The sequence below is a fragment of the Lepus europaeus genome, chromosome 4 (assembly GCF_033115175.1).
Source record: "Lepus europaeus isolate LE1 chromosome 4, mLepTim1.pri, whole genome shotgun sequence".
Taxonomy (NCBI): domain Eukaryota; kingdom Metazoa; phylum Chordata; class Mammalia; order Lagomorpha; family Leporidae; genus Lepus; species Lepus europaeus.
The window spans coordinates 110,913,728-110,939,129 of NC_084830.1; the positions used below are offsets into that span (position 1 = coordinate 110,913,728).

Here is a 25,402-nt window from a genome sequence, read left to right on the forward strand (position 1 = left end):
ACGTTTCAACTGCATTAATGTGTGCATTGTGCTAAATGGCTCAGAAGTAACCATCCTATTTGAACCCTAACAACTCTCTGATGCAGATACTATTGTTGTATTCCCATTTTACAGATGGAGAGACCATGACACAAAGAAAATAAGGGGCTTCCCAAAGACCATAAACTTGGTCCTTGGGAACACTGGACTTTGACACCAAACTCCATAGGCATGGCTACTACAACATAGCTCCCTAGTCCCCAGAAAGTCACTCAAGAGGGATCACTGTCCTGAACACTTCAGCATTTGACCATTCTGCTCAAATCTAAAAGCTTCATTAGTGCTGAGCAGCCCCGGCATCTAGGATCAGCTGGGGAAAGAACAAGGTATGCCTGTTGGCCTCAGTACAGAGAACCCCAGGCCTGCCCTTCCTGGGGCTCATGGCCAGTGTCTTCAAGGACTAAGGTCATGGTCTTGGGGAGCTACCGCAGGTTTTCACTGAGGCTATTTTGGGAGAAGACAGCAGGGTGTGCAGCATCTCTGGGAAAAAGTCCCCAAAGTGGTCCACATCTTCCTATGTGGGGGCAGCAATGGCTAAATTTTGTGTGTCCACTTGGCAAGCCTACGGTGTCAAATTCATTGGTCAAACACTAGCCTAGGTGTTGCTGTGAAGGTGTTGGGTAACCTGATTAAATGTATAATCAGTTGACTTTAAGTAAAGAACGTTATCTTCCATGAAGCCAGTGGGCTTCATCCAATCAGTTCAAGGCCTTAAGAGCAAAAATTGGAGCTTCCCGAAGAAGGAAGAATTCTGCTCATAACTGGAATAGAAATCCTGCCTGGGTTTCCAGCCCTGTGGATTCCAAACATATGCCCTGTGGTTTATCCCTCTGGCATGACCCAACAAATACAGGACTGCTCCTACAATGGTGGGAACAATGGGCATCGGCTTCTCCTCTCGAAGGACTCACTGCTGTGCAGGGAGAAGGGGAAGTAGGGGAGTTTTCAAGATGAGAGAGCTCTCCACTCATTTGAAGCCCTCACTTGTCCTATAGGAATTTGGGTTTGAGACACAAGCAATGATCTCACATCCAGGTGGTAGGAACAGCCTCTTCTTCAGCCTGCCTGACTCCTGAATCCATCCTGAATTCTCCCACTGATTCAACTCTGGAAGCTGCATTGATTATTTTATCTCTCGCCCAACCCAGTAACGTTAATAGTTTCCTATTTTCTACCCTGTTAGTGCTAATCTTTCCCAGTTGACATGAAAGGGTCTAGACATAATACCTCCACCTGTCCTATCCAACTGCTTCACTATCCTGTGACTGCAAGTATTCTATTTTTGTCACAAGAACTTATTTGTTGCTCCACAAACACACAATGCTCACTTTCAACTCTGTCCAGATTTTTCTTCCTAATAACCCCCTCCCATACCCTTACCTTAACTGTTTATCTCTTATTCCTCTATATATCCAAGCCCTTTCCACCCTTAAAAATTCAAGTCCTACTTCCTTTATAACAATCTCCAGCCCTAATTCCTCCTTTCCTCCCATCATATTTTTTTAAATACCTAGACTGGCGTCTTTCAGAGGCACTCCAGAGACACAGAGGCCTTGTTACCCAAAGGGTTCCTACATGTGATGGGCTGAAGTGGGTCCCCCATCCTCATTCCCCATTGCTCAAAAAAATTTGTTTGTTGAGGCCCTAACCTTAACTACCTCAGAATATGGCTGCATTTGTTTAAAGTAATTAAGCTAAAATGAGGTCATTAGGATGAACTCTAACCAAGTATGATGGTGTCTTTACAAGAAGGAAAGAGTCAGGGGCCAGCAATGTGGCTCATCGGGGACAACCTGTTGCATGCCCTCCCAGCATCCCATATCAGAGCACCGGTTCAAGTCTCGGCTGCTCTGCTTCCAATCAAACTCTCTGCTAATGTGTCTAGGAGGGCAGCAAAGTATGGCCCAAGTACTTGAGCCCCTGCCACCCATGTGGGAGATCCTGACGGCACTCCTAGCCACTAGCTTCAGCTTGACTCAGCCAAAATCACAGTGGTCATTTGGAGAGTGGACCAGCAGATGGAAGAGCTAGCTTGCTTGCTCTCTCTCTCTCTCTGTAACTCCCTCTCTGTGTGTCACTCTGCTTTTCAAATTAAATAAATAATTTTTTTTAAATGAAGAAGTAAAGAATAGGACACGTGCATGGACAGAGGACCACAGGAAGACATCTACAAACCAAGGAGCAAGAAAAAAAAAAGGAGCAAAGCCCAGAAGGGACTAACCCTGCTGACACCTTGGCCTCACGATTCTAGCGTCTAGAATCGTGAGAAATTTCTACGGTTTAAGACAACCCACTTGACATCACAGTTAAAACACCCTCAGCAAAGTAATGCACTAGATATTCCCATACAGTTGCTGGGTAAAACCTGATTCAGCTCCTCTTCTCTGAAAAGATGTCACTTGCTCAAAGGGAGATACAGGATCTTCAAGAACAGCCTCTGCCTCAGCAGAAACCCCTCGAGCACTACAGGTTCTCAGTACGTTGTGTAAACTCTGGTAATGTGCCTGAGCCCAGGTTATTCCCTGGCAGGTGTGCAATGGGCAATCATGACTCACAACTGTGCTCCAGTCTCTGGTGTCTCTCAGTCAAGCCTACTTGGGCTTTGCAAAACTCAAACATGTTGGGGATGTGGGATAATGGAACATCAAACAAGTGCTGCCTGATTTAGCAACACAGTTAGTCCTCTTGTTACTGTTCACTTTTGTTCCCTATGTGTTAGCAGCAACCTGTAAACTTGGCTAAATCTTAGGGAACCTCATGGTGTATACTGCTGCTTTCCTCTTGCAGGGCCAAGAAGGGCAAACACTTATGAAACAGAGAGAAAGTCAACAATTAGACAGACTCTTGTGTTAGCTCCACGGGCTCAAGGAGCTGGGAGCCTGCCCTCAAAGAGACTAGAAAGAGCCAACAACCAGACAGGAGAGAAATAAGAATAGCAAGGCAATGCCTGCCAACTCTTATCTCATCTCCAACTTAAACATGACCTCGACACCCTGTTGAAAGTAACTTGACGTCAAATACCATCACATCACCCTGCTTGAATTATCTGCATTGCTTGGATTGCTTTCTGACATTGCTTGTCTGTTTATCCATTTACTTACTATCTCAGTCTTGCTGCACGAGAGTAGGGATCTCATCAACTTATTCACTGCTCCACCCCTAGCACCTGGCACAGAGCTCACACATAGTAGGTACTCATCGAATAGCTCTGGAGTCAATTACAAGAATGAGGGCACCGTGACCTTCCTGGCCCTGAAATGAGGACTTAGATCAACTCAACAGACAGAAGCATGAGCCCAGTGAAGTGATTGGCCAAGCTCCTCAAGTTCACTTGTTCTGAAAAGCAGAGGTGTGGCGTGGGCAGAATTCCACGAAGGCAGGATCACATTCTCATTAATACTGCATGACACAAATTTACCGATGCCCTTTCCCTCGTGTTTACATCAGGAATTGGTTCTCTGCGAAATGAACCACTGATTGATTCCCTGTCCTTCTCCCTCTCATGAAACATCTGTCTTGTGGTTTAATCGGGAAGCCCCGTGGGACTCTCCTATACATCAAGAAAATAAATAGGCTCCTCCTTCCAACTAACAATAGATAAACAGGATTGAGGCACATTTATATGTGCCAAGAAAAGTTTGTCTAAACAATTAGGACCCATGATCCTATGCCATGCCTCTGGCCCATTTTTCAGGAAATAACAAACAAAATAAATCAGCTACACTCCAATCTAATCGCCACGTAACATAAGACATGATACTTAATGGGCTGTAACGGGAAAATTATTGTAGAGCAAGGCAGGTTAATCTAGCATGTCGGTCATTTCTGGATCCAACTCATGAGTCTGGTGAAGGCCCAGATCTCTCCCGGGCTCCTCCTCTGTTATTTACGTTGCTAATACAGGCAATGCTGTGAATAGGAGCTCAGGCATGATCTTCTCCCCAGAGGAGCTTTCAGACAATACTAATCTTCCTGGGTGTCTTAAGATGACACCCCTGACACACCTTGTAGAAGCAGGACAAAAGGGTCTTTGCTGGAAATTATAATCCTAATTTTTCTCCTACTTTCTACTGTTTCCCCTATTCACAGAGTGAAAGGCCAAGTTCACTCTCAGAAACAAATCATCCAAATAGCAGTTGATTTCAACACCTCCACTTGTAAGTCTTACCTGTAAGTATTGGTATGTAGGGTAATGACCCTAAGGACTCACCAGATCTTTAGTCATCTATCACTAATCATGTCCAGAATATCCAATGTACCAAGGAAGTCAATGTCTGAGAAGGTCCCGTTTTGTTTTTAAAGATTTATTTATTTGAAAGACAGAGTGTTAGAGATAGAAATGGAGAGGAGACAGAGATAGAAGCCTTCCATTTACTGGTTCACTTCCCAAATGGCTACTACAGCCAGAGCTGGACCAGGTAAAAGCCAGGAGCCAGGAGTTTCACCAGGGCCTCCCACATGGGTGTCACAGGTTCATGAGGTTAGGTCATCATCTTCTGCCTTTTCAGGCATATTAATAGGAAGCTGGATTGGAAGCACAGCATCTGGGACTCGAACTAGTGCTCCAATATGTATGCTGGTGTCCCAAATGGTAGCTTGAGTCACTATGCCACTACACCGGCCCCAGTCCTGTTTTTTTGTTTCCTGATATATTACAGAAAGGTATTAAGAAAGGCCTAAACTAAGGAAAAGAACTCAGGTTAACCATGAATTAACAAGAAAAGCACAGTCCCTGCTGTACCCTTTTCACATCGGCCTTATTGCTCAAAGAGGTTTGTGCTTGTTCATGTTGCACCCATCATGTGTTCTTGGTATGCACAGGAGTGAGGAGGAGATAAGAAGGGAGGAATAAAGAGAGAAGGAGAAGATTCATGCTCCCCAAAGCTTCCTCAGGGAACACTGGGCCTCTGCCAGTTCGGAATGTCTGCATAAAACGCATAATCCAGCTCTGCACCACGTCACACTCCATCCTGACGGACAGATCAGCCTCATTTTCCAGATCGCATCCTTGGGAGTGCGGCGCATGGCGAGGAGAAGAGGACACTCACTGTGAAGACCACCTTCAGGTTGTTGAGCATCTCGATCTCCTTCGGGAAGCCCCTGCTGCCCCATCGCACCAGGTAGTTCTCGCTGTGGGAAGAAAAGTGGCTGTGACTGCTGCAGGCTTGGCGTTCATTCAGTACAAATATCCCCTGAGCATCTAGTGAGTGCAAGCAGACACCATGCTAGCTTCTGGGGATACAGCAGTGTTTGAGGTAGTCCTGGACCTGCCCTCCAAGAGACCACAGTCACATCAGGAGACAGACATTAGACGAGCAGGAGCAAAGACGGTTGAGCATATGTCTACTCACAACCTCTTCCAGCCCATCTGCTGAGCCAATTCTTGCACAGCTGCCTAATATTTTGGAGAGCAGCTGCATGCTCTGTAGAGTTATGGAGAATGGCAGAAATGACAGGGAAAGGAGATTAACATGTCTTGCCGGATAGAAAATAGTATGTGTATGTGTGTGTGTGTATATATATACATATATATGCATATACTGTATACAAATAAAGTGGATATGACCAAATTATTAAAAATTGTTGAATCTTAAAATAAATTTTCAAAATGCTTCTAGGAGTACAAAGGAAAAAGAAGAAATGTCATACTCTAACCCATAGATGTGTACAATTATTATTAATTTTTTTAAAGTGGGGAAATAAAGACTATATTTACCCTTCCCAGCCTACTCCCTTTAGAGAATGTGAGATTTGGATTATTTTATGTTACCCTTATTTTAAGGCATCCATTCATTCACACTGTGGTGGATCTAACAGGGCCTTAGTCATTCTGTGAGGTGCACTCGAGGCAGCCCTCGGTATGGAACTGCGCTCTAACGGAAACGTTCAGGACATTCTGAGAAAGTGTGACAGAAGCGCCTGGCTTGGCTGGGGGTCAGGGCCCACCTGGCTGAGGAAATGAGATGTAATCAAGTCGAGAGCAGGACAGGGAAATGTTACAGCCAAGTTAACTGGGTTCAGGGGCCACAGGGCAAGAAGGAGCTTGATGCATCTAAGAAACAGATTCAAAGGGAGAAAATTCGGACAGAGGCAAATCACGTAGGCCTTGTAGATCTTTCAAGGATTTTAGCTTCATCCTAAGAGGCAAGGGAGGTCTTTATGAGGGAGCAGTGACCAAGTGAGTCCCATTACTCGGGATTCACTGAGGCTGATGCTCTATCATTTACTGTCTCACATCTTTTAGAAGCCATATACTGTGAAGATACTACTACTACTACTACTACTACTACTGCTACTACTGCTCCTCCACACACACTCTACCCTAGTCAACCCACACGTACTGCCAGGAATGCCTAGTGCTTACTTAACTCAGCCCAGTTTGTTGAATTGAGTCATTAGGTTTTCCATGCCTCCCAGGAGCATCGAGTTGGTTCCAAATAAATACTTTTTTTTTTTTTTGGAATTAGGAAAAAACAAAAAGACTCAAAATCCAAGTCAGTCCAAGAAGGCATAACAAGAAAATTCAGCCAAGTGAAAGGGGATGGCCTTCCCAGAGCTTTATTCTCTGACACCTTGCTCCTCTCTTAACCCCCACCCTAGCAGTCACTTAGCAACCGCCCAAGTGAAGTTCAAGGGAAACAGGACTGATGGCAAACAGGAGCACAGCTCAAGATTAACCAACCAATGGTTAGAATTCAATCAAATTAAATTTACCATTTCATCCTTTTTTCTAAGATCTAAAAAAATTTAGTGGAATTCCAAACAAACTAATCAGGAAGTCCACATTTGAAAAAAAAATGGAAATAAATTTTTCATTGCTTATTTCTGGACTGTGCCCAGTGAAATGCCTGGATAGTTTCCGGCAGTTTCCATTACATGTAGCAAGCTCCTTAGTGACCACACCTGTTATGTCTCAACAGCAGGCACCAGCAATTTTCTCCTAGAAGAAATATAATCATAAATAAGAAAAACAATTTCAAGGTCTGAGCTGGACCCATCCATCTTTGCCCAGGAAGGCCTGGGTGTTAGAATCTGAATGCTTACAGCCCCTTCAGATGACAGGTGAGGCCCCCTACCCAGAGGAAGGGGGAGGATTGTTCTAACTCCTCCCTGAGACCTCACTGGACAGCAGCCTTACCACTGGTCTGATGCCTGAGCTGCTTCTCTTTTGTCTTACATAACTGCATTTTAAACTTCCCATACCAACTGCCTTCAGGAATCCACTGCGGATCTGAGGACAATTCAGCCTAACATTGAGAGCTCAGACCAGCCAAATTCTCCCCAGTCCATACCCAGGCCACACAGAGGAAGCCTTGACTTGCCTGCTGCTCACTGTAGCCCGACCCTGGCCAGGGCAGGCAGGAGTGGAGGTTTCTTTCTCAGGGAAACAGCAATGATCCACAGTCAGATTGCCATGGTGGGTGGGGGTCCAAATCCCCTGCCCTTTCTCTTCTCTACTTCCATTGTTTTCTCCTTTTTAAAAAATTTTTATTGTTTTTGTTCACTTTGTCCTCCTCCTCCTTGTCCCCCACTCTCCAGAGCACTGCCCCATGTCTCCACCACTCTAGGAGACATCATTCAGGCACGCCCCATTGAGCACATCATCCAGTGTGGTGCATCAGGGCACAGAGCTGCCATAGCAATGACCCACTGCCTCCCTCCATAAAGCAGACGTGGGCCATCCATCACCAGAATGAGCCAGTAGACCAGGCATCATCGTCAATCTGGCCATGAAAAGTCCTTGTGTTTCCTGACAGGCAGGGAGGGTTTTTTTCCTCAGGTGCCTTTGCAACAAATGAGATGAAACAGCAAGGGGTCTATGACACATGAACCATTTCAAGGTGGGTTCTAAGGGAGCTGGCACACTTTCAAGGTGCACTCTGAAGAATGGTGCAGAAACCTTGGTGAGAACAATTCAGGATATTTGATACAAGTCATTCCTTGGTGACAGACAAAAGGGGGGAAATGAGTCAGGTGGCCCTAGAGATAAAACTCAGCTCTGCCATTTACAAATAGGTATGTCCTTGGGCAAGTCATTTGACCTCCCTGAGTCCCATTTTGTTACCTTCAAAGCATGGAGTGATAAAGACTCAGTGAGATCAGGTGTGGGTCTCAGGACAGTCTCTTACATGGACAGCCTCTGCCCATCCGCCCATTTCATAAAAGTCTCCAGGACAGCCAATATTGACCAAAGCACCACAATTCATGGGACACGGCACATTATTTCATCTGATCATCATCACTAGGTCAGGAACACATCATTTTCTCTACATTTCCCATAAAGGCAGAGGAATCATGCTCTAGCCCCTTTCTGAGGCATTAAGTGGTGACTTGAAATACGAGACTACATGTTGGTGTAAAATACCACTGGAGGAGACAGGCAGTGGTCACGTGATGGGAAGGATGCTCTGAGCCACAAGCAGAGGCAGGGGGCCAGCATTATGGGTGGGTGGTGCCCCAAAATTTCTTCCCTGGAGCCCCCCTAGGATGTTTTTCCTTCCTCAAGCTGAGGTACCCAGAAGTTTCCCTCACTTCCTCCATTCCCAAGAGCAGTTGATTAAAGTAGCAAGAATAATAGCCACTGCCACCCGCAGCATAAGTACCATGCACCATGCTGTACTTCATTTGATTGTTCTCATTCATCTTGAAAAAAAAAAATCCCAGAAGGCTGGTACTGAGAGACTGCAAATGTGAAATGCAGGCTTAAGAAAGGTTAACCACCTGCCCAAGGTCAACAGTAGCAAATGATGATCCCGGGGTGTGAACCTAGACAGATTCCAGAGCCTATGCTCTTAGCCCATTGCTTCCATGGGGGACCGGGGGATTTTCACCAGTCATTCCTTCCCATTTTAAAATTCAGTATTTTTATTCTAACCGATGCTATTTGTCAGATTCTGGTTGTCTTTGGGTAATCAAACCCTAGTGACAAAACCTTATAATGACAATTCCACTATGGGAAAAATCTGGTGGCAAGTAACCCTTCCCCCGACTCCTACCCCCTCCAGCCTTCCACATTCTCAGTCAACTCAGTTTTTCTTCCAAATGGGAACTGTTCCACAAGTGACAAGTGATGCTGGAAAGAAAAGTGGCTCACTGTCCTCCCAACTCGAACATCCCACCTACAGAGAAGCCAGACGATCCTGCACACACCTACCTGATGACCGTTTGCTTGTTGGGGTCATAGAGTGACATGAAGAGTTCAGCGTCTTCCCCAATTCTGCACACAAAGTTTCTCACAAAGACGTAGAGGCTGTGCGTGGGGGATGAGGAGATCCGGGAATACATTCCGTAATCCGGCTGGTCTTTCGACTAAGAGATGGAAGGAAAAGGGGAGGTGGGTGGCGACAATTATCCTAGTACCACTTAGCACGACAGAGAGATAGCCCAGGATACTGACAGCCACTAAGGTTTAAGCCTAAAAACTTCACAATTACACCCACTCCCATCACTGAAAGCTTCTGTAATCTGAGTCAAACTACTTTAAGCTTTTTGGTCTTGACCTTCTTATTTTGGGAGACACCCTCAATGACTCAGTCTCTCAGAAAGTTAGTGCCGTAAAAATCACAAACTATAAAAAAAATGTTTCAATGGACTTTATCAAAACTATAAATTTTTGCTCTTTGAAAGATTATTTTAACAAATGAGAAGGCAAGACACAGACTGGGAGAAGCTTGCAAAACATATGTGATAAAGAATTTGTGTCCAGAATATAAAAATAACTCTTACAATTAATTAATAAGAAAAACATCCTGATTTAAATGGGTAAACTACTTGAACAGACAATTTACACACAAAGATACAAATAGAAATGGGCAGGAAGCACACAAGGAGATGCTCAACATCACTGGGCATCTTGAGAATCCACTGCCCAGCCACCAGAATGAGTAAAGTGAAAGAAATGACATAGAGCAGCCGGAACTCATCTATTGCTGGTGGGAATGCAAAATTGTACCACCACTTTGGGAAGTAAAATAGCAGTACCTTAAAAAGTTGTACATGTGCTATTCAGCAATCCCAGTGCTAAGGACTGAAACATGTCCACACAAGGATTTGTTCGTATATGTTCATATTAGAATTCGTTACAATAGCTCCAAACTAGAGACTACTAATTGGCCAGTTACATATACACCAACAATGGCTCAGTGGTTTATCAACTCAGCAATAAAAAGAATGAACCTCAGAAACATCATGCCGAGTGAAACAGGTCAAACACAAAAAGCCAACACTATGATTCTATTTAGATGAAATTTTAAAAAGGTGAAACTACAGTGACAGAAAGCAAAGCAGGGATTACTAGGGCTTCTGGATGGGGAAGGAGCATTAAAACAGGTTTGCGTAATGCAACTGTTCTGTCTTGATTATGATGGAGTTTATCCACACCACATATAAGATTCAGTGTAGTTTTTAAAGCTTTATTTATTTATTTGAAGGACAGAGTAAGACAGAGAGAGAGAGAATCTTCCATCCTTTGGTTCACTCCCCAGATGGCCGCAATGGCTGGAGGTGGGGTGATCTGAAGCCAGGACCCAGGAGCCCCCATGTAGGTGCAGTGGCCCAAGCACTTGGGCGATCCTCTGCTGCTTTTCCAGGCCAATATCAGGGAGCTGGATTGGAAGTGGAGCAGCTGGGACTGGAAGAGGTGCCCATATGGGATGCCAGGATTGCAGGCAGTGACTTTATCCATTATGCACCACAGTATAGTTTAAAATAAGTGAATTTCACTCTGTAAAAATTATACCCCAAATCACCTAACAACAAAGTTGTTTTTTAAATAATGCACAGTAGGTAAAATGCTTTTGTAGAAATATAAATCAGATTATGTTAATGGTTCATTGGAAAATTTTTATTGGCTTCTCACGAGACTTGGAACAATGTTTAACCCTTTCCACAACCTTGAGGTGCATTGAGAGCCAGCTCCAGCTCCCTACATCTTTTTTTTTTTTTTTTTTTTTTTTTTTGACAGACAGAGTGGACAGTGAGAGAGAGAGAGAGACAGAGAGAAAGGTCTTCCTTTGCCGTTGGTTCACCCTCCAATGGCTGCTGCGGCCAGCGTGCTGTGGCCGGCGCACAGAGCTGATCCGAAGGCAGGAGCCGGGTGCTTATCCTGGTCCCATAAGGGGTGCAGGGCCCAAGCACTTGGGCCATCCTCCACTGCACTCCCAGGCCACAGCAGAGAGCTGGCCTGGAAGAGGGGCAACTGGGACAGAATCCGGCGCCCTGACCGGGACTAGAACCCAGGATACCGGTGCCACAGGCGGAGGATTAGCCTGTTGAGCCGCGCGCTGGCCGCCTACATCTTCTGTTTGCTGCCTACACTCCCCCACTGATCTCCATGACCATCTACTCTGGACTTTCAGAACTTTCCTGAACATTCAGAACTGAGTCCCACCTTGGGGCCTTGGCACTTGCTGCTCCCTCCTACCTGGAACACCCTATCCGCAGATCTTTCCAGGTCTGGTGCCATCACATGATTCAGGTGTTCCCCAGATGTCACTTCTGAGAGAGACCTTGCTTTCCTGGCCATGTCTTTTAATACATCCTGATTCACTCTGATTCACATAACCCAGGTTTATTGCCTTTTAGAAACTTATTGTCGTCTGGAATTAATTTTTTCATCTATTTATTTACTTTTTTACTGCCTTTCTTCTCTTCTCCCCTCTGGAATCTAAAAACGCCAAGAAATCAGGAAACTTGCCTGGCATTTAACTACCTCTGGGATGGGTGCTGAATGAGTTACAGATCCGCGTATAAAAACACAATAAAACACATGTGGTTACTCATCATCTCGGTTCATAGGACAGATGGTCCCTTGAATAATTCACAGTCTGGGTAATGAGCCTATTATTTTAAGTTTATGATGTGCTAAGTACCCGCCTCACTTGGCCAAAGCTCACCATTTCTTCTTTGATACGCTCTGTGATTTTATCAGTCGCTTCCTCATGTGCATGGAACAAACTGATGACGCTGGTATTATCAGGGTCCAAAATATTTCCGTCTTCATCTCTGACAATCAGATCGAGCTCAAGGATTCTGAAAAGCAAAAACTGGAGGTGAAGATCAATCAAGGAGGGGCCTTTGGGATGCTGGTGGGAAGTTTTTATCAGAAAGCCCCCAAAGACTCAGACACCAACGTTGCAGTGTACTAGGTAAAGCCACCACCTGTTACAGTGGCATCCTACATGAGTGCTGGCTGCTTGATGCCTTGGTTAGCTCCCTGCTAATTTTCCTGGGAAAGCAGTGGAAGACGGCCCAAGTGGTTGAGTTCCTGCTACCCAAATAACAGAAAGACCTGGCAGAAATTCCCCTGGCCATTGAGGCCATGATGGGGACTGACAGAACAGACAGATGGAAGATGGATCGATCTTTCTCTCTTTCTCTCTCTCTCTCCCTCTCTCTTCTTCTATCCCCCCCCCCCACAAACACACACTCAAAATAAATAAATCTTTAAAAAAACTGAAAGATTCAGACACAGTTGGGGGAGTGTACATTAGTACAGAGCGGCCTCTTTGGGAGGTACTGTATCAATGTGTGTTTTTTTTTTAAATGTGTTATTTCTTATGATATTAAATGGAAAGTAGGCTGGCGCCGTGGCTCACTTGGCTAATCCTCTGCCTGTGGCACCAGCACCCCGGGTTCTGGTCCCAGTTGGGGCGCCAGGTACCAGTCCCGGTTGCTCCTCTTCCAGGCCAGCTCTCTGCTGTGGCCCGGGAGTGCAGTGGAGGATGGCCCAAGTGCTTGGGTCCCTGCACCCACATGGGAGACCGGGAGGAAGCACCCAGCTCCTGGCTTCGGATCAGCCCAAACTTCCAACATGGGTCACCTGTGAACAGTGCTCAGGCCTGGGGGCTGGGAATGAGTGGAGGGGTCAAATCAGACACGTGCCTTGACTCTACTTAGAGAGAGAGAGAGAGAAGGTACTCATATATTATTCATTAAAAATTTGAAAAGAGTGGCTGGGAGAAAAAAAATACCCACAGCTTGCTCTTCAGCTGTTTGGCTTCCAGGCCACATGCTTTTCGCTGTTCGGAATTGATCTGTTAGCACTACACCTGTCATCCTGCCCGGCATCAGTGATACTGAGAACAGTGAGTGCTCACACAACACTCAGGATGAGCTCGCATAAACTGTCGGACACACATTAGCCCCCGTAACCCTCTAGACAACTCTAGGAGGTGGGTACTATTAATATCCTCATCTTAGACATGATGAAATGGCCAAGCATATGGGGCCAATTAGTTGGCTCAGGGTCACATAGCCAGTCACAATGAATAGGGCGTTTCTGACTCATTTTTAACCTCTATCGTATATTTTCTGGATAGGAAGAGCTTAGAAGCAGCGTACGGGTTGAGAGGTGGGGGGCAGGTTTGCAGAGGCCTTAACTGGAAGTTGCCTTTGCATTTGATGTTGAGCTGGAGAACCTCAGTTGTTCATGCAAAGAAGGGTGGGGGAGAATGATAGGTTCCAGAACGGCTGGCCGCGGTCCTGCTTGGACACCATCGTCAAGCACTATTCTGAAAGGGCAGCAAGGGCAAATGAAGGAGACTGCGTCTGCAAGTCTTATTTGAGAATCGCATGAAGAGGCACATCTCTCACATCTCATCCAAATGCAAACAGAAGGGAGCCTGGGTTCACCCGTTTATCCACATTCATTAGGAAATTAACTCCCAGGCAGAGGTGACTCATAACATTGCACAGCCATGCTGCCTGGCGGGCAGTGCCAGGGGGAACAAATGCATCCAGCTAATGCTAAGCAGAGGCTGGTGTGACCTCAGAAAAGACGGCGCCACAGCCGATACATAATTTAATGCCAAGATCTCACTATTTCTTTCTCTTCAAAATTTATCAAAGTGGGTTCAGTTCTAAACTATATGAATAAAACATTCTCCCAGGGCCAGCTAGCTTGGGATCAGGAGAAGTCATTTGAGGATCTCTCACTCCTTAGATCCCAAAGAGCTTGTCCATGACAGTCCCACTCAGAACTTTTGGGGCCTTTAACGGCCCGGCAGGAAGAATGGAATTCCCATAACCCAGGGTCAGAAGTCTGTCCTCTAAGAGGACAACACCATCCCGAACTCTGCGGCCACTCATTTTGGGGAGGAGAGCAGTTTGGCTCATTCTTATCAGGCTGTAGCCACAGTGCTGTTGTCTCTTCAAGGAAGTGACAAAATGGACTCAAGACAGGGACAGAGAAAGCAGCTCCCATGGCCACAGAGCTAATCCTATTCTATATTCTCTTGGAAACAACACCGATGCATGTACACATTTGAAAACCAAAAAAAGGTAAAGAGAGCAGAAATGTCTCCTGCACAGCTCCCCATCCCTGGCTAGACAAATGCAGTTCCGTCACTTGGCACTCAGGTACTCAAGCTTCCAGTCCCTGGCCACCTTCTTGCCGTCCTTTCCAAGGTCACGTTCATATCTCATGCTTGTCCCCTCGTGTTTGCTCCTGCTCTCTCTGAGTTCCTCTGCCCTGCTTCCCCCTGAAAACTCTGGCTAGTCTTGCTTGATTTAGGACATTTGCCGTCCTGCCCTGCCTCCCCCCACCTCCCTGCCCAGGCTTCTTCCTCTCCCAGGGCTGTGCAATTTCCCATGCAAAGTCTCCATTTATGTGGGGACTTCATGTAGTTCCTGGTGAAACGGAATCAAAAGCATGAGTTTACTTTGGTGCAAAAACATTTTTTTCATATATGTGCAAAGAGCATATTGTTAAAAAAGATGGCATTTTCGCTTCCCTTACTAACCCACACAGTGTCTGAGAGGCAAAAGGATGTGGTACGTAAGACCTTGAACTCTGGAGCCATAGCAACCAGTTCAAATGCCCCTGCATCTTGGACAAAGCAGCCCAACCACTCTGTGATCCTCAGGAATGGCAACAGTTCCTACCTCACACAGTCGTCATGAGACTTAACAGTCTCGTGGGGAAGTGTTTAACTTTGCATACAGGGAGCACTCAGTAAGTTATCATTTGTTCTTATTGTTGGCTTTTTAATTGTTGCTGCTGTTCAAAACAGAGTCTATATTCTGCATATGACTGTACCCTTGCAGCCCAGCAGGTGTGCAATGAATGTGTGAATGAAGGAAGGGAGGGAATGAGAAAAGACAGGCTGATGCCAGTGACTCTTCCAAGAGTCATCCCTGCTTCATGCTTCCCTGACAGTCACAGCCAGAGGTCAATGTCGCTGCTACTGGTCCTGACCCTCTGCCAGGCTGCCAGCTGAAGCAGTCAGGGATGGGAAGCAAGAAGCCAGGGGCCCCTTCACTCAGGGCCTCCATCTCTGCAGCTGGGCATCTCTCACTTCCCCAAAGGAAATTGACTGAGACTGAAAGCACAAGGCAAGGCTGCGGCAGGCGGCTGCGGCAGAGCCCTCTCCTCTCTGCCATCACCATCAATCCCCTAACCGTTCAGTTATGGCTCACTGAGCACCTACTATGTGCAGACTCAGATCCATACGTGAGATGAGTCAGTCTGTTTCTTAGAGGAGCTCCCAGGATAGCAGAAGAGATGGTACAGGAAGGAGACAATTGTTTTTCTGGATGCTAAGGTCCTTCAAGAACCCCTAGCTCAGCAGAGGATGGTAAGGGAAAATCAAGGAAAGCTTCCTGTGAGTGGTGACGCTTTCGTCATGCTTGATCCTTCCATCCAGGGGCCCTGGTTGAGGAAATAACATTTGAAGGTCGCAGATGGCAAGTAGCAAAGCACCGTCAATTCCCACGCTCCCAGCTGCAACTGGGCTCAGTGAACTATGACACTGCAGCAATGGCAGAGCAGCTGGGAGGCCAACCCTTACTGTCACTCTGGGACGGCATGCTTTGTAAGCTTGGGACATGCCAGCCAGCTGCCATGAGGGGACCTAGCAGACGGACCGTGCTCCTGGGATGGGAGGCAGCTGGAGGCTGGATTCGTTGACTTTCCCCTCTGGATCCTCTCCCCAGTGCCCGGCAACAAGGACAGGAAGCCTGGCTGCTGGGGAAGCTCCTTTCCATTCCTGTCGAGTGGGCTCTTTCTACTTCCCCTCCAATGTCTCAGGCTTCTGACCCACTTTGCAGCCTCCTAAATGCACCATGCTCTCTCATGCACCAAATGCTCTCCCTCTTCCTAACCATAACACCTCTTTATCTTTCAAATTTCAATTTAGGAGTCACCTCCTCCAGGAAGCCTCCCCTAACTTCCTCCTCCAAGTGAAATTAATAGTGCCTGTGCTTCCTAAGCCAACAAACTTATCATAGCATGTGCCAACAGATTACTTGTAGCTTTCTCCACTCAGACGACTGTGAGCCTTCAGTGCACAGGTACTTTTATTTCTGTAGCCCCAAAGCCTACAGGAAAGCAGGCCAGCCATAAGTGCTCAGGACACGATTGTTGTTGGGACACATGAAATGAATGGATGTCTGGAGGGTGCTGGAAAAACCAAGAGAGAAGGGAGGCTCTGAAATTTTTCAAACATTATCCAAGCACAGCGAGGCCCCAAGACTCTGAGCCAGTCCACGTGGGTCCAAATTCCAATTCTTCTAGTTCCTAGCTGTGCAACTCTGGACAAGTGGCTTAACTTCTTTAAGAGCCTCAGTTTCTTCAACTGAAAAATGGGAATAACAGAACTGCACATCCCATAGAGCTGTTACAAGAATTAAATGAAACAATGCATGCAAGACATTAAGCATGAAGCCTGGTACATAATAAACTCTGATTAAGTGTTAGTTATAATATTATTAGCACTGTTATTATTGTCAGTGGATTGCTCTCCCTCAAAAAATGGTTTCATTTTCTCCTTAACTTCACAGCATTCAGATGCCAACTAATTGCTGCTTCTCTTCCCCTTTTTGGAAATGCTTTTGTCATTGTGCTTTTGAGTGAGCCCACGGCGTGTGGCTTGGCTAATTTAGAAAGGGGGAAGGGACATGAAGTCTCACACTGGGATTTAAAGGCGAGTTTTGTAAATGCGGGGATAGAATGACAGCTAAGCTGAAAGTGAACCAGCATGACTGTGCGCCCCCGGTCCCTCGGAAGTAGGTTAAATGAGTGTCCTCAATCTCTCAGCCCGATAATAAGCAGTGCATAAGCAAGCGACCGCTCGGCTTGCGTGTCCCTGGGTCCCAGGGGGTGATGACAAAGGGACGCCAGCCCGGCCGCCGCTAACAGTCCTCTCCCAAATAGAAAGTGGCAAACTCGCATCTAAAAATGAAACCGAGCTCTCTCAGAAGGGGGAAAGGCAGGGGGTGCAGGGGGCGGAGGGCAGTGCGGGCGAGGAGAGCTGCTTTTCAGAGGAAAGAAAGGTTACTTGTTGCCGTAGTCGATTTTGGACGTGACTTTTTGCTTCAGTTCCTTCAGCTCGTCCTTGGGTAGGGTTCCTGAGAGGAGCTGGGACCTCCACTCCATCAGGTCGTACATCATGGACTGCACCTGCAGGAAACGCTCCTTTTTGCTGGCCTAGGAGACAGGAAACGGTGTGCACTCATCTGTGCCCCAGGTGCCAGGGCATCAGCTTGACAGATTGTGCCCAAGCCAAGCAAGCTTGGCTTGAGCCTCCCTCCCAGCCCTCCCCAGCAACCCGGGGACTGAGCGGTGGTCTTAGCTGCTAATCCACTTCTCGCCATTGGGCCACAGAGGTTTTCCCAAAGCGGAAGTCCTAAATCCAATCACTTCTTGGGTACAGGAAGGGTGGCTCCTGGCTCTTGCGAAAACAGAGATTTGTTGAACAGGAGTGCCAGGAACAGCTGTTGGAATGGAGGACCCCGAGAGAGCTCAGGCCTTTCCAGGCTGGGAGCCAGGACCATGTCTTTGGTGATAAAGGACAGTTTCTGGGTCAGCAGCTCCCAAGTGTGGCCTATGGGAAGCAAGATGGCTCTTGGTGGCACAAAAAAAAAACAAGAAATGGCAATGGCATTGACCCCTGTCATGATTCTCTTCCACGCTCCTTCCATCCTTCTGATTAAAGGAAAGTAGCAGTTTCATGTTAAGCCGCCTTAACACCACTTGCACATCTGTCAGTTTCTTTTTTTTTTTTTTAACAAAGATAAAGGCTTCCACTCATAGCTTTTGAGGAACTGTTATAAGAAGCATCTAATAACACTGTCTTCTTTTCATCATATTTACTTGTACTGAGTAATATTTTTCCAATTTTGCCAACTACTGCTGGCTTTCCATTTGGGAAAGAGTATGTGGTAAATGAGATATACATGATTTTATATATAGGTATAGGATACTTAATATGTTTATAAACCATACGATATATATTATATGATCCCTATATGTCATCTTTGTTCCTGGTTCCTAGTCCAGTGTTCCTAATACCCGTGAAATATCTTGACTGACAGGAGTGCCTTTTGGTATTCAGAGCAAGCACCTTTCATCTGTACCTGAGCTTCTACTAAGGAGGTGACTCTCCCTGGGCCCCTAGACAGCTTCTGGACAGGAACTGGCTGCTGCAAGAATCAACCATGTGGTGAGAGGGTTGGAACTTTCAGCCCAGTTCCCCCCATCTTTTTCCACTCTCCAATTCTGGAGAGGGAAAACAGACTAGAAACTGAATGCAACTGCCAATCACCAATAATGTGGCCACTCATGTACCTTAAATGGACTTTGATTGAGACTCTGGGTCAGTAAGCTTCCACATGCTCCCTGATGCTGGGAGGGTGGCACCCCTAGAGAGGACATGGAAGCTCTGTGCTCCCCTGAACTTTGCCCTGCATAGCTCTTCCATTTGGCTGTTTCTGAATGTTATCCTTTCTAGTACAACTGTAAGCGTAAGAATAGTTCTACTCTGAGACCTGGGACAGGTTATAATGAGTTATGGACCCTGAGGTGGGAAGTAGGGGATGCCTGAAGGAGATAATAGGAACCTCTGTTTTGTAGCCAAAACCAACAGAAGTGCACATAGCCTGGAGACCCAGGAGTTGCCACTGGCATCTGAAGGGAAGGCAATTTGGTGGGACTGAGCCTTTCATTGTACACAGTGTAAAATTAACACCGAGTAGACTGTGTCAGACTGAATTGATTTGTAGGGCTTCCATCAAGTGTTGGGAAACCCAAGGGTTGTCATTGGAATGACACAGCATGCCATGAAATTCCTCATGTTAATTGAATCAAGTGATACATAGGTGATGAAATGATAGCTATTGAAGGATTTCTTTACTAGGGTAAAATGGCATGATGGACTTGCCATTCAAAAATTTCAGAGGGAAAATGCCAAGTGTCTACCATACATGGGGATGTGATATTTTAAAAAGGAATAATGGAGAGGAACAAGAAATCATTTTATCCACAAGTTTACCATTTGTCCCTAAACTTTCCTCATGGATTTTGGGAAAATCAGAGAAGTGAGGGTACCAAGTACCACCTGTCATGAAGTGCCCACATGGCAGTCAACACTGAAGACCAGAAAAGGTTAGTCTACAACTGGTGCCTGTATAGAAGCAGGTGAGCACAGCTTTATAACAAACACACAATAAGCCTTGGTTGACATTTTTCACTCTCAGCTTAATGGTTTACTTAGCTAATTGCTTTCATTAGGAGCTCTGGAGCATCAAAGAAGGATTTAAAATTAGATCTGCTTCAAAACAAGGAAAACACATGCATAATGTGTTCTCTTTTTTTAAGAGATTGCACTTCTTCATAGATCTGAGAACAAGAACCATGAGTTAATTAATATCTGAAAACAGTATTTCTCTAGGTATTATCAGCAGACTACCAAATCAACTCCCCTGAGTTTACTGAAAATGTAGCTGACTAAACTCTATCAGAAAAAAAAAAAAAAACAACTTTGAGTTTTGAATAGATATCAAAGTTTGGCAATTTTGTACTAGTTTAATAATATACGTCACACCAGACCCCATTTATTATGGCTCTAACACTGGCTAACTGTTTGGCTTTGAGAAAGTCACCTTAACCTCTCTGGGCCTTGACATCCCCATACATACTCGTGTGTGCTCCACTATGTCACCAAGGCCACCTTGGTCTGCCCTGCTCAAGGCTATAAACTCCAAACTTGAACCAACTTGAGAACTGCAGGATGCTTCCATGCCAGAGAATAGGACTTTGGATCTTACCACGTAGAGCTGCTTCCAGATGCTGCCCCACTCCCAGAGTGTCGTTGTTACTTCTTGTGCCAGAGGAATTTCCGCAGGGATGATGTTCTCAGTATTTCTATGGGAGATGGGAGAGAAAACAGCGTTAAGCTGAGACCCAGGTGCCAACAAGACCAAACGCTGGCAAGGTTTGCATTCAGCCACAGCTGCTAAGAAAGGTCTTGCTGACTGTAGACTGAATTGCCTCCAACAGCCACGCCAACTGCGTGAGCAAATCACAGGACTTCTTTTTAATGCCCCCCTTCATGAGAGTGGGTGCTTCTTGCTCATTATTTGGGATTAATCTACTTTAATGCAGTGCAAAGGAGGCTGCCAGCGGAAAGCCTGATTCTCCATACTGATTAATCCCCTCCAGAATAAGATCTGAACTCGAATCGATTAGCGTTAGATCTCACACTGAGTGAAGGAAAGATTCACAAACAGATATGGGCATGGAGAAGACAGAGGGGCACCCTTCAGATCCACCAAGTCAGACGCTTCAAGTCAACAGGACAAAGATCCAGGGGCCCCCTGAGGGCCAGGCCTGGTGAAGAAAGCCCGATACCTTCTTTTCTCGACTGTCACATCCTTGATGTGGATAAAGGATTTGGGGAAAATGCCCTGTTGGAAAGAAAACAAAATAAAAGCAAACTTAGTATTCCTGCAGAAAGGATGGATTCCAGGCCTTCATGGTTTTTTTTTTTTTCCCCAAAAGTCACTGACTGGAAACATTTTCATATGTCAAAGGAATAATCCCAGAGACAGATGGAGCAGGAGGAGGATTCTACGTTGCCTCACCCAGGCCTGGCTGTTCTAAATCCCACAGTGGACCTGAATCCCGAAGGAGGCTCCAACCCCCCCGTAGACGCTCATCCTATCTGGTAGGCAGGAAGGGAGCATCAGTCGAAAGATGACCTAAACCACTCACTGGAAGTGGGACAAGGAGCCCGGCTTCTCCCCTTCTCCGATCCAGTCCCAGGAGAGTAGTCGCCCGTCACAGTCAGGAGCAACGATTTTTGAAGCAGCCGCTCCTGGCTGCACTTGGGCTTACCTGATTGGAGATCTACTCTCTTGGCATTTGTTTATTTGAGAGAGCAAAACAGGATCTGGCCTCACGACACAGTATGTCAGGGAAGAAGGAAGAAGCTTCTATCATTTCCTTGTTCCGTAAGCTTGGCTCAGTTAATGAGAAGTTAATCGATTATTTGGAAATTCCTTCATAAACTTAACCCTTGTGGACACTGGACTCATCTGGTCACAGTGCTTGGCACCATGAGAGAAAATCAGGTGAGTCAAGCAGGTGTCTGCTGTCATGGGGATGACGGTGCTGTGTGAGGATGCAGCAAGAGAACCCTCAGAGGTAGACACAGGTTCTTTGTCTGCGTCATGTTGGTTGTATAGCTAAGAAGGCAAATGGAAACCCCAACAACTCAAAATGAAGAAGGCAGATTTCAAATTAAAAAAATCTATCACTCCATGGAGAGTCAGGGCTGGGAGGCTCACCAGAAAAGGGGACAAGCAGAAGACAGCAATGGAGACTGGCCTTAAAAAATGAGGGGAAAGGGAAGGAAGTTGAGGCAGAATGAGCACCAAGGGTTGAGGTCAGAGAGCACAGAGCACAAGGAAGGAGCAATGGGTTCAGCTGGGGAACAAGTGTAGGAGAGCATTGGCTGGATGGGTGGTTGGGCCAGGTACAGACATCTGGTGCTTTCCCTAATAACAACAAAAAGACCTTACCTGCAACATTTTGTGCTTTATCAGGTAGCCCCTATACCAGTCTGCAAAGAGAAAACAAAGAAACAGGTCTCTGGGGCAGTCTTACAAGTTTGTTACTGATGTTGCTTTGTTTTTGTCTGTTGGTTTTTAACTAGCAAAGAAACTACTGTAAACCTTGGTAGGGATCAAAGCCTGGGAGCCTGTTGTCTTGGAAATCTACTGAATTGGTTGCCAACATCTCAAAACAACAGCTTAAAAACAGGGATTTCACAGACAGACACAAATTTCCTCTCTCTGTTTTTGACAAACCAAGAGCCTCAGGTCATGCTGGCAAAGGCTCCCCCTATTCTCCTGGCCCCAGCTGACTAGCAGTGCAGAATAGCACCCATCAAACACAGCAGGTGCCTCCAACTCTCCAGCATCCACCAAGTCTTTACCTCACCTGCTCAGGCCAGTAGGCCCTGTGGTTCAACTCCAGTCTCAGGAACACAGAAACGCTCAGGGATGTTGGCAAACATCCTCAAATAACACTGACAGCTCTAACCTCAGTATTGCAAGCTGGCGATGCTAGTCATCACAAAGCAGGTAAGGTCAGGGCCAGGCAAAAGGATAGGAATTTTCTAAGATTTCCCTTCTGCAGGAATATAAAAAATGACTCAATTAACAGAAATCCAAATCGCACACAGCTCTCGGAGCAAATGAGCCTCAGTGTAGCAAGTACTGATGACTACCAGCAATGGCCTTTGAAATGATTTGAGCACAGCCAAGCAGTGGCATTTGTCATGTTGGTAAATAAAAGCGTCTGTCGGGTGCCTCATTAGCAGACTCTCATTACTGGGCTAACAGATTGTTGCCAGAATGTGCTCTCGACAGACACATGTGGGAACCCCCAAACCAACAACTTAAAACGCAAAGTCATGAGCCAGAAGGAAGGTCAGGTCCGAAAGGCAGTGCTAAAGCAACCAGGTCCCACCGAGGCTCCTATTTTAGGTGACAGGACAGGGAGAATGAAAACAGAAGGAAGGGAGACTGGAGAGAGGGAATCTCACTTTTACGGTAAAGATACTCTTCTAACCCTCATTGCACAGTAAGCCATTTCATCTTCCTCACAACCATTTGAAGTAGGAACTGCCATGATCCCAGTTTATAGATGAGGGGCCTTCCTGAGGCACAGAGAAGTCTAGTGACCTTGCCAGGCACACACAGCTAATAAATAACAGTATCAAGATTTAAACGCACATAGCCACCACACTGTACTTCCTGTCTTTTGGGAGAAGGAACCGTGGTTTTCTAAGATTTCCATTTTCTCAGTATCTGAAAAATCTATTTTTGTTGCCTCTAATTATTTGTCATTAGCTATTGAAAATAATTCACAATGGTGCTTATATTTTTAAAGTGTTTGCTATATCCTGGGAACTCTGACTTTTTTGTTGTTTTCTTTAAATTGTAAATTAATTGTCATGACAACCCTGTAAAGTAGGATTCGTGCTTCAGTTCTGTAAGTGAAAATAGAGAGTAACAGAGATTAAGCCTCCGAAAACTGTGCAATCACATTAATGGGGACAGAACACAAATACAAGGTAAGTTATTTTGGTGGCACTGACCTGAATCCACCTGGTGGCCAAGACCACCCAAATCCCCCAGAAAGTAGGAAAACAACTGCAGGATCCAGAGTCTCTACTCTAAGCTCATGTCCCCACCTGCATCTCTCAGACAGGAGGTCCCTCAGAGTGCCTTAATTTCTTTGATCCAGGGACTTGGTCTGCCCTGACCTTTGAGACTCTGTCACATGTACACATCTTGCAGGCTTCTTGGTTCTCAAAGCTTCAGCTCACTACTGACCACAGGAATCTGCTGACTCTTGCCCCCAGAATCCACATTCTGGACCCTCAGATTCAAGATCAGCAAGCACTGATCATGCACCTACTATGTGCACGGCAGTGGCAAAAGTGCTTCAGAAACAAATCCTGAGTGATCCTTGACAAGAAGAATGTATGGCCATCTCCAGTTGCCAGATAACAGCACTGATATTAAGCCTGTGAGGGAGAGATCCCAACATTCTTCAGCAAGATCCAAACCCATGTCTAATGCACCAGCCGTACCAGGCCTGCCCTCCAGGCAGCTGGGTCTTTGACCTGACTCTGCTGTCAATTCCTTTATCTGCCCAACAGTCAGCTATATCCGGCTGCAAACCAAGAATGGACTGGGAAGATGACAACTGTTGGAACACAAGGCAAAATCCCAGGACAATACACCATGATCAGAAGTAGGCTCAGTGTTACACAGCATTTATCACAGCCCAGGACTTGCCTGGGTTCAACACTTTTCTGAGTTCAGTGATAACAAGGCACTTTTGTTAACCCTTTGCCATAACATAAAATTCATAGTGCACTGCTGTAAACTGAATATGTGTGTCTCTCCCAAAAATTCATATGTTGAAATTCTAAATACCCAATGTGTTGGTACTAGGAGGAGGTGAGACCTTCTGGAGGTCATGGGATCAAGAGAGTAGAATCCTCACAAATGGCATTAGTGCCCTTACAGGCGAGCTCTGTCCTCTGCCACATGAGGGAGGATACAACAAGAACACAGCCAAGCTCAGACTAGGAAGTGGGTCCTCACCAGACACCACGTCTGCCAGTGCCTTGCTTGGGCTTCTCAGCCTCCAAAACTGTGAGAAATCAATTTCTGTCATTTAAGCCATCCAGCTATGGTATACTGTCACCACAGCCTGGACTATGACATGCATCCTGGAGGAAGATGAGAGAGGGGACTTTTTTTCTTTTTTACAATACTTTGAACAATTATGAACTGCTGATTATTCAAATCATCTTCCCTTTCCACCTCCTAAATGAAAATTCTTAAATTCTCAAATCACCTATAGTCAGGAGACACGAGGGGAGATTAAAAATATTCTAGAATATCAAAAAATAATTCAAATCTGGGGACCTAGCCCTTTATCCTCTGTTTCCAAGCAGCATGACATTCGGTTATGTCACTTAAGCCTCAGTGTTTTCATCTATAAAATGGAGAATATATCATCCCACAGAATGATTGCAAAATGATTTTAAAAAAGATTTCTGAAGGTATCTAGTGAAGCCACAAAACCTTGGAAGGAAAGAAAAACAGAACAATTTCAGGATAAATGTTACCTATAATATGGACAAAAGGAGAACAACAGAATAGAGGAGGGGTAAAACTTCAACTGCATCTGAAACATTTATTTCTTAAAAAGATATCTAGGGGTTGATGCTGTGGCATAGCAGGTTAAGCCACCACCTACAGCACCAGCATCCCATATGGACGCTGGTTTGAGTCTCAGCTGCTCCACTTCTGATCCAGCTCCCTGCTAATGTGCCTGGAAAAGCAGCAGAGGATGGCCCAAGTGCTTGGGCCCCTGCATCCACAAGGGAGACCTGAAAGAAGCTCCTGGAATGTGGTTTCAGCCTGGCCCCACTCCTGCTGTTGAGGCCATTTGGGGAAGGAGCCAACTCTGTCTCTCCCTTTCTCTCTCTCTCTGTAACTATGCCTTTCAAATAAGTAAAATAAATCTTTTTTAGAAAGAAATAAAAAGAAAAAAATCAGA

At 45.8% G+C, this 25,402-nt stretch overlaps 1 protein-coding gene across 1 annotated transcript in view; it reads right to left on the minus strand.

Annotated features, from left to right (window-relative positions):
- DOCK2 (dedicator of cytokinesis 2) overlaps positions 1 to 25,402 on the minus strand; it is a 439,395-nt gene that overhangs the window by 380,294 nt on the left and 33,699 nt on the right. The window contains exons 3-9 of the mRNA XM_062189655.1: positions 21,838 to 21,878; positions 20,666 to 20,721; positions 20,083 to 20,179; positions 17,316 to 17,464; positions 11,934 to 12,069; positions 9,194 to 9,348; positions 5,088 to 5,169 (exon numbers count right to left, since the gene is read on the minus strand). Of these exons, the coding sequence (XP_062045639.1) occupies positions 5,088 to 5,169; positions 9,194 to 9,348; positions 11,934 to 12,069; positions 17,316 to 17,464; positions 20,083 to 20,179; positions 20,666 to 20,721; positions 21,838 to 21,878 (716 nt within the window). The remainder of the gene's footprint in view (positions 1 to 5,087; positions 5,170 to 9,193; positions 9,349 to 11,933; positions 12,070 to 17,315; positions 17,465 to 20,082; positions 20,180 to 20,665; positions 20,722 to 21,837; positions 21,879 to 25,402) is intronic.